The sequence below is a fragment of the Sphaerodactylus townsendi genome, unplaced genomic scaffold (assembly GCF_021028975.2).
Source record: "Sphaerodactylus townsendi isolate TG3544 unplaced genomic scaffold, MPM_Stown_v2.3 scaffold_1728, whole genome shotgun sequence".
Lineage (NCBI taxonomy): Eukaryota > Metazoa > Chordata > Lepidosauria > Squamata > Sphaerodactylidae > Sphaerodactylus > Sphaerodactylus townsendi.
The window spans coordinates 1-9,294 of NW_025950319.1; the positions used below are offsets into that span (position 1 = coordinate 1).

The following is a 9,294-nucleotide window of genomic DNA, read 5'->3' on the forward strand; positions in this document are numbered from 1 at the left end:
GCTGTAGCCTCTTCTCCCATATTTCTTCATTGACTCGAGCTTCTTTCATCCAGTCCACGTATATTGTCCATGTCTTCAAAATTTCATTCTGTTTATCTTGCCACGTCTTTGACTGCCAGCATTCCAGAACACGGGGCTGGTGACAACCACGCGCCGAACACCAGGCTAAGATCATGCGATGCCGTCCATCTCCTCAGGTTCGCTGCCTCAGGCACACATCTCTGACCCTTTTCTGTCTCCCTCCAGCCCAAACTGTTCCGATGCTGATCTCCTACGCCGAGTACAAGCCCCACTTGGTCGACCAGGGGGCCATGAAGCTCAGCATCTCAGGAAAAGTGGCTGGAACCGGTCAAGTTCTGGCTAAAGAGCACACCTTCCGTCTGCGCACTCCGGATCTCACGATAACGGTAGGACCAGGCGCCAAAATTTCAGGGCTGGAAGGAAGGGCTGGGAGTCAGAGTTACAAGAATTGAGGGTAGGGTATGGTGACCAGCCGTCCTGCTTTTGGCGGGACATTCCTGCCTTTAACGAACTTGTCCCGCGTCCCGCGGGAGCCTTAAAGTCCCGGGTTTTCGAAGGCTTTACGCACTTTTTCCTGGGCTTAGCTAGGCAGTGTGCGGCCTCCCCACGCCGTCGCTATGGTACATGGCATTCTGGGGCGCTGCCGTTTCTCGCCTTCGTCACATTGCGGGAAACGGTAGCGCCCCAGAAGGTTGGCCAGCGCTTCCTGCGGCCTCGCTCACATGATTGTCCCCGGCGGTCGCTCAATTTGCTCGTTCCGGCTAGCTTTAAGGTGACCATCTGGTCACCTTAGGGTAAGTTGTGGGTGTGGGAGGGGTCCAGAAACATCCCAATAGAAGAGACCCTAAAGGTAGGATTGTCAAGGCAGTGCCTGACAACTGGAGGAAGGGATGTGACAGCGGGGCGTATCCAGACAGAAAAAAAAGGAAAAGAAACAAAATATTATTACCATAGATTTTTCTGCGACTGCTAGAAGTACCTTCTTGCTTCCAGGTAACGTAGGAATTATCCAGAGTTCTATGGTCGGAAGTTCTGGAGGCCTTCTTTTTCTTTTTAAAATTTACCCCCAGTCACAATCACACATACGCACAACGCACACACCTTTGGCCCCAGTTTCTCTGTATAAATCAGCTGAGCATTGGCAGGCAAGGAGTGAGATTGGCTGGAATTTTCCCGTCACAAGCAGGAAAGTGGGGACCATCCCTAAAGGGTCAGGATCTCTGGTTTTTCCCAGCTCTGATTCAGAGTTACTTCAGGCTTCACAGACGTTTGCTCCTGAAAGAGGAGGCAGGAATTAGAACAGGGGTAGGGAACCTTTAACACTCAAAGAGCCATTTGCACCCGTTTTCCACGGGAAAAGAAAACACTTGGGAGCCACAAATAAAGATAAAGATAACACTATAAATAAAGATAACACTATATATATTGGGGTTTTTTTTTACCTTTTACTCCGCTCATTCTGAGAAGCGCATGGATGCGCCCGCCCTGTTGCCTGCAGGGTGGGCAAGGATGAAGCCGGTGGCTCGGCCTCGCCGGCTGCCGGGAAAGTGCCCACCCCGCTCCAACAGGGCGGGCGAGAGGGGAAGCCTGCAGCGTGGCCCATCCAACCGCGAGCAGTTGGTGCGCCCGCCCTGCTGCCTGCAGGGCGGGCAAGGATGGGGCCGGCAGCTCAGCTCTTGGAGCCGCAGTGCAAGGGCAGAAGAGCCGCATGCGGCTCTTGAGCCGCAGGTTCCCTACCCCTGAATTAGAACAAGCGAGATCCCCTAATTTTCCTTTTGCCTGTTCCTGAGAATGCTACCAGCATATAATTTGTCCCGTTGTCTCTCTCAGAAAGGGCACCTTTCTGCCTAGAAGGTCAAGGACAGGATGTCCTTATTTGTCTTCAGTGAATGTGACTTTCTTTGTGGAAACGAAGCAAGGTTCCTCTTCCCATTTGTAAAACAGGTGGTCCAGAAAGGGTAGCTTGATGCCGCTCAAGCTGTCAAACTCTTTGTTTGTGTGAACTCATCCCAAAATGGACATTTGTATCCTCTTCCTGTGCTTCCACACTTGGGTTCACAAACCCTCTCTCTTTTCACAGCTACTGAGCCCAGCCGTGGTTGGACAAGAGGCCCAAGTCCAGATTGTCTTCAAAAATCCTCTTCCTGTCACACTGACCGGTGTCGTCTTCCACATGGAGGGATCTGGGCTTTCCACCCCCAATACGATGACAGTCGGGTGAGTGGACTCTTTGACATCTGCCTGCAATCCTGAGCCCCCTGCCCCAATCTTTCCCCCAATCAGAACTGTGGGCAGAATCCTGAAAAATGCTGCCTCCTTTCAAGACGTCTCACGGCATTTTTTATCGCGTTTGTGGCCCTCCAGTCAGCGTAGTGATTAAGAGCCGGTGGATGCTAATCTGGAGAACCAGGTTTGATTCCCCACTCCTCCACCTGAGTGGCGGAGGCTTATCTGGTGAACCAGATGTGTTTCCGCACTCCTACATTCCTGCTGGGTGACCTTGGGCCAGTCACAGTTCTCTCTGGACTCTCTCAGCCCTACCTATTTCACAAGGTGTCTGTTGTGGGGAGAGGAAGGGAAAGGAGCTTGTAGGCCACCTTGGGTCACCTTACAGGAGAGAAAGGTGGGGCATAAATCCAAACTCTTCTTCTTCTCATTTGTAATGCACAATCCAAAGGCTTTGCCTCAGGATGAAAGCAACATCAGTTTGCAACCAGCTTTCGGTGGCGCTGCAGGGGTTTGAAGGCAAGACCTAGGGACAGAGGTTGTTTGCCTTTGCCTGACTCTGAATAACAACCCTGCAATCCTTCGGTGGTCTCCCATCCAAGAACCAACCAGGGCCAACCCTGCTTAGCTTCCAAGATCTGACAAGCTCCAGCTAGCCTGGACCATCCTGGTCAGCGCGTTTGCAAATGCTGTCTGACCATTGCCTGGTCTGTGGCTGAAGAATATCCGGGACTGGACTTCCACAGACCTGGGGTTAGAGGGCAGGACTCGGGAACTCCAAACCAATTTGAGCCCTGGAATCTCACAGAAAGACAAAAAATATGCTACAGGGGTCAGTGCTATCAGTCACAGACCAGGAAAGGGATTTGGGCATCTTAGTCGATAGTTCCATGGGAATGTCAACTCAATGCATGGCAGCTGTGAAAAAGGCAAACTCTATGCTGGGGATAATTAGGAAAGGAGTTGATAATAAAACTGCAAGGATTGTCATGCCCTTATATAAAGCCGTGGTGCGACAGCACTTGGAGTACTGTGTTCAGTTCTGGTCGCCACATCTCAAAAAGGATATCGAAGAGATAGAAAAAGTGCAGAGAAGGGCAACGAGGATGATTGAGGGACTGGAGCACCTTCCTTATGAGGAAAGGCTGCAGCGTTTGGGACTCTTTAGTTTGGAGAGGAGACGTCTGAGGGGGGATATGATTGAAGTCTACAAAATTATGCATGGGGTAGAAAATGTCAACAGAGAGAAATGTTTCTCTCTTTCTCACAATACTAGAACCAGGGGGCATTCATTGAAAATGCTGGGGGGAAGAATTAGGACTAATAAAAGGAAACACTTCTTCACACAACGTGTGATTGGTGCTTGGAATATGCTGCCACAGGAGGTGGTGATGGCCACTAACCTGGGTAGCTTTAAAAGGGGCTTGGACAGATTTATGGAGGAGAAGTCGATCTCTGGCTACCAATCTTGATCCTCCTTGATCTGAGATTGCAGAGGTTGCCTTAGCAGACCAGGTGATCGGGAGCAGCAGCAGCAGCAGAAGGCCATTGCTTTCACATCCTGCACGTGAGCTCCCAAAGGCACCTGGTGGGCCACTGCGAGTAGCAGAGATCTGGACTAGATGGACTCTGGTCTGATCCAGCAGGCTAGGTCTTATGTTCTTTCCCCACTTCTCTCCTTCATGGCTCTCTGTTTTTTGTTCTGAAGATTCCTGACACTCCTCCATTTCCTCTGCAGGGATATTGGCCCCAACCAAACGATGAAAATGCGCCACACCTTCACACCGCTGCGCCCGGGACGTCGCCAGTTGGTTGCCAGTCTGGACAGCCCTCAGCTCTCCCAGGTCCACGGAGTGCTGACGATCGACGTGGCCCCGGGACCGGTGCGGGGCCCGTCGGGTTCTCCAGCCCCCGTTCGGGGTTCTCCCGTCCTTTCCCGAGACTCTCCGGGTAGGCAGCCCACCAACCGCAGTAGCCCGAACACCCGCACCTCTCCGGCCCGGGGCTCCCCGTCTCGCCAGCCAGATCCCCGCGGGTCCCCCAATAACCGTGGGTCGCCTCGCGTCGTCAGAGGAGAGCGGACCGGGCGCCCTATCTGAGCCAGACTCTAGTTTTTATGTACTGTGTATCTACAATGCCAGAGAAGTGGGGGGCAAGAGGGAGGGAAGGGCGCCCTGCGTGACCCACAGAACCACAGCAGTGCCGAGGGGGGAGAGGGCAGGTCGAAGCCGGATTGCCCAGTTCCTGCCCCAGGGAATCTCTTGTGCATCCATTGAGAAAGACTGTCCTACTGTCTCCTGTTCTGACTGAGGTTGCCCCATCAGTAGTTTGCAATCCCCCAAACACCCTCAGAGCCCTCATCTCATTTGCTATATGTATTCATCCACTCACGCCATGCCACATAAGTGTAATCCACCCTTCCTGTCGCCACACAGAACCACCAAGTCTGCCCACAGTCTGTCTGCACCAACCCTCCCCTGGTCTTCACATACAGCTTTCACCCCCTCCCCTCACTTGTTCTAGGTTCGAATGACTCCACTTTCTCTCCCTCAAGCTGCCAAGGGTATCCTAAAAGTTTGGCCCTGATGACACTCTGTCCCTTCCCCCAACATGTTTGGTTCTGCTCCCCACTGATACCAGACAACTGTAAAAGGCCCCCCGGTTGGTTTTTAGCTTTGCTGCTCTTATTTTTTTTTTAATAAAACCCTTTCCAGGTAAACACAAAGAGTCTCTCCTGAGCCCAATCCTCTAGGTCTGTCCGTATCAGAGCTACTGGAATTAACCTCTCCTGTTGAGAAAGGAGGACCCTCTAACCTGTCCCTCCCAGAACCACTTTGGGCAGGTGAATTTGTACAGGTTAAGGTGGGGCTGTGCTGGGATCGCTGTAAGAAATGCACACGATGAAACGCAATGGAGAAAGACTAACCCACCGTTAAGATATATCGACCGGCCATTGCCGGATTGCCTTTGCTCATTTATTTAAATGCTTGCGCATTTTCAAGGAGCCAAGGCCTCCTTTGACTTGCACTGAAGCTGAGCTATTAGAGGAATATATGGATGGGTGGGTGGGTTGGGGGACGGGAATTGGGGGGGGGGACACATAGTAATGTATTACACGCTGGATAACTTTACCAGGAGAGACCATTTTACATTTGAACGATATGTAAATGAACAACACCAAACAAAATGCTGTGATTCCCCCCCCCCCCCCGCAAATGCAGATATTTATTTTAAAATAAACGGTTTTTAACTCAACCTTCTGGTTCCCGTTGTGTGGATTTCTTGCAAGACTTTTTACAGATTTCAGTTTAGAACCCCCTCTGGACCACTAGCACAATGCTGTGGGCAACGGTGGTTCTTCGACATCACACCTTTGCTTCCGTCAGCATTCATCCACGAAATTACAACTCCAATGATTTGACTGTAGCATTGCATTCACGGCCGTTCCTTACTCTCCTCATTCTGTTGGGGCCGGATTTTGTCTTTGCTGGACTACAGGATCCAGCATGCATTGCAGGGAGTCATGTGTGCTGCGGATAAAACATTCAAAGACAGTTTGGGAGGGAGCGTTCTTTCCAATAAGCTTTTATCTATGCTGGGTTAGGAATCTCAGGGGCGTACCTCCCAGGGGGACATATGGGGTCAAACGTCCCCGAGCGGCGACCATTTAGTCATGTGGGGGGCGGAAAATTGCCCCCCCCATACACACACCCTTCTTCCTTTGCCCCGGGTCTATACACTGACTTCAAGACCAGGTGGCCAAAGGATCTCCATACACCACCTGAATCTTAGCAATTTTATGTGGCAGTGTGGGGGTCTCCCCAGAAGCCTTGTGCCTTTCATTTTATGCCATTTCCATGCAAGGCTGTGTTCACATAAACATTTGCTCATCTTATATTATAAGAGGTTGTACTTTTTGTCCTTGATTTCGCATCTGAAATATCTCAGGCCTCTCTTTGTTCTATTCGGTAACCTGCGTAACTAAGGATAAGCAAGAGAGCCCAAACAAAAACAGTGACACAAACACAAAGAGAAAACACAAAGAGTTACTAGGACAGTCTCAAACCACTTTGAAACCACAGTGTTACATCCTAAAAACATTTTCCCTCCTGCCAGTTTGCATGGATAAGAGAAGTGAAGCAATTCTTTGTAGAACTCGTGGGAAATTCTTGAAACCGTGTACAACTCATCTATAGACCTCGGTGCCCTAAAGTTGGCTACTGATTCTTGGCACAGATTACTTTGAAAAGGGATTTTATAAATTCATGGAGAAGACATCCATCAATGATAGACCACAATGATGAATAAACAGAGCCTCCATATTCCAAGGCAGTATACCTGACAGCAATGATAAATAAACAGAGACTCCATATTCCAAGGCAGTATACCTAGGAATGCAATTGCTTTGGGTGGATAAAAATACGGTCAGGTTTTGGCGAATAGACTCTGTGCCCTTGCTGCAGGCCTTCCTGGCCATTTGGTCAGCTACTGTGAAAAAGAGAATACTGGTCTACATTAATCTGATATGTGAAATCAACATAAGCTCAGAGAACCTTTCCAAATACTTCCACAGTTGCCAAACCCTGAGCTACAGCCCTGTTCAGATTTTTCTTTGAAAGGAGCTGCCGGATTCTTCTGCCCACACCAGCCCCAAACGTCCAGCACTCTGCACATGCTCTGAAATGCTCTCTCCAGTTTGAAAAGTCGGTTAGATTCTTAATTAAGGCTTCAAGTGCTCAAAAAGAAGTATCGAAGGGGAATCTACTCCTACAAGGGGCTACTTCCTATGTTTTAAAACACAGATGCTGGGGAGGTGATGTCATATTGTATTTAGATTTAAAATTTAAAATTATGAGAATGCTCTATTTGTTCAGTTATGTTGTTTATGTTGTACACCGCTTAGAGCTCTTCGGGGATAGCTCTAGGAGGAATCCCAAGAAATCTTGAAAAACATCTGGAAAGCCTAAACTTGGACAGAACATCAGTCCGCATGCTGCAGAAAGCAGCACTTCTAGGAACTGCACGTATTCTACACAAATACCTCTAATATCCTAGGTCCTTGGGAAGGACTCGATATTGAGAGATGAATTCCAGACACTTGTGCTGTGTTGTTATGTGTATTAGAATAACAGCAGCAACAGCAACAGCAATAATAATAATAATAATAATAATAATAATAATAATAATAATAACAACAACAATGTCACTGCATGAAACAAACCAGCTTATGTACAGCACTGCAGTAGTGATTACTAAAGAGCTAGGGGTAAAGATCCATCACCCAGAAAGAAGACCGAAAATAGGTACTCCAAAGTGGAAAATCAGACTGGGAAGAAAAATCAGCAAACTACGATCGGATGCCAGCAAACTGAAAAGCATGAAGGAGAAGAAGCTGAAAAATGAGAAAATCAAGGCAGACCTAGTTAAGAGATACCACCTGGACAAGAGGAAACTCAATGAGGCAATAGAACAGGTCAAAGCAGCAGCTGGTGGCAGTTTCAAAGAAGATTACAAGATTCGAAGCAAGGGTTGCTCAATTCAAAGCAGAGAATCAGCTTTTCTACTCCAACCAGAAGCGATTCTACCAGAATGTAAGTGGAGATGTGGGGAAACGAAACACAGGAGAGCCAGACAGAAGAACAAACAATTGAGTTCTGGAGAAACATTTGGGACAGCCTAAGGAGCTACTGCTTAAATGCAAATTGGGCCAAAAGATGTAGAGGCTGAACTTAGCAGCAACAACATGGACAACCTTGTAATAACAACTAAAATAGTTTGGAAAGCGAGCAAAAGATTGAAGAACTGGACTGCCCCAGGCAATGATGAACTACATGGATTCTGGCTGGAAGAAACTGACCAACTTGCATGAAAGAATTGCCTAACGGATTGAATCAGAAGTGCTGCAAACAGGCCAAATTGAAGAATGGATGACAACAACAGGAAAACGTTGTTCCTGATAATGAAAGAAGACCAAGAAAAGGGAGCAATCCCTAGCAATTACAGACCAATCACTTGCCTACCAACAGCAGCACTAGCTGCTTACTGGCATATTAGCTGATGCAATACAAGACCACCTGGAAGGGAAAGGCTTTACTGCCCCCAGAACAAAAGAGGGAAACAAAGCGAAACAGTAGAGGGAACAAAAGATCAACTGCTCATAGATAAGAAAATGATCGCGAGAATTGCAAAAGAAGGAAAACCAACTTGCATGTAGCTTGGATTGATTACAGTAAAGCATTCGACTCACTGCCACACAGTTGGATGCTTTATTACCTGGAGATAATTAGAGTCGATGAAAACATCAAAGAAGTGGTCAAGAATGCAATGCACACTTGGAAAACAGAATTAATAATCAATGGAGCAGGAATCGGGAAAGTCAGCATCCGAAGGGGAATATTCAAAGGAGACTCTCTCTGTCCCCCACTGCTCTTCATTATTGCTATGAGTCCGCTTTCGATAATTCGGAAGGAAACAGGTCAAGGATATCAGACAGCAAGAAACTCACCAAAAAATTTCACACCTTCTATACATGGATGACCTAAAACTCTATGGAAAATCAAAAGCAGAGATTGAGTCACTACTGAACACATTGAGAGTCTTTGCGCACTGACATTGCAATGGATTTTGGACTTGACAAGTGTGCAACTTTGGAACTCGAAAGTAAAGGTGGCTTTACAGCTTATGCTTGAGGAGTGTGAATATACTTAAAATACCATAGAAATAAAAAAGGAGACCTACCAGTGAAAGAAAGCTACAAATACCTGGGGATACTGCAAGCAGAGGCATCAAGCATGCAGAAGTCAAAGAAGCATAATTAGGAAGGAATATCTTAAGAAAGGGTAAGAAAAATTTTGAAATCAAAGTTAAATGGAGGAAATACAATAAAGGCAAAATTAATACTTGAAGTGATTGCCTGTGAGAATGCGTACACTGCTGGCATAAGATAACTGGACACAAGCGGAATTGGACATCCTGGACAGAAAAACAAAGGAAAATTATGACCATCAATCGAGGAGCACTGCATCCAAGAAGTGATGTAGACAGACT

General features: G+C 47.7%; 1 protein-coding gene across 1 annotated transcript; it reads left to right on the forward strand.

Moving 5' to 3' along the window:
• The first annotated feature begins 228 nt into the window (after positions 1 to 228).
• LOC125425009 (protein-glutamine gamma-glutamyltransferase K-like) lies at positions 229 to 5,502 on the forward strand. Its single transcript, XM_048482455.1, has 3 exons — positions 229 to 407; positions 2,102 to 2,238; positions 3,986 to 5,502. The coding sequence occupies exons 1-3, from the start codon at positions 261 to 263 to the stop codon at positions 4,344 to 4,346; spliced, it is 645 nt and encodes a 214-aa protein (XP_048338412.1). The 5' UTR covers positions 229 to 260; the 3' UTR covers positions 4,347 to 5,502.
• Positions 5,503 to 9,294: the final 3,792 nt, after the last annotated feature.

Excerpts from the sequence above, each read along its gene's own strand:
- LOC125425009 (XM_048482455.1), top strand. The coding sequence starts at position 261 with ATGCTGATCTCCTACGCCGAGTACAAGCCCCACTTGGTCGACCAGGGG. Across the intron at positions 408-2,101 it reads CTCCGGATCTCACGATAACG|CTACTGAGCCCAGCCGTGGT; the intron begins GTAGGACCAGGC and ends CTCTTTTCACAG. Across the intron at positions 2,239-3,985 it reads CCCAATACGATGACAGTCGG|GGATATTGGCCCCAACCAAA; the intron begins GTGAGTGGACTC and ends TTTCCTCTGCAG.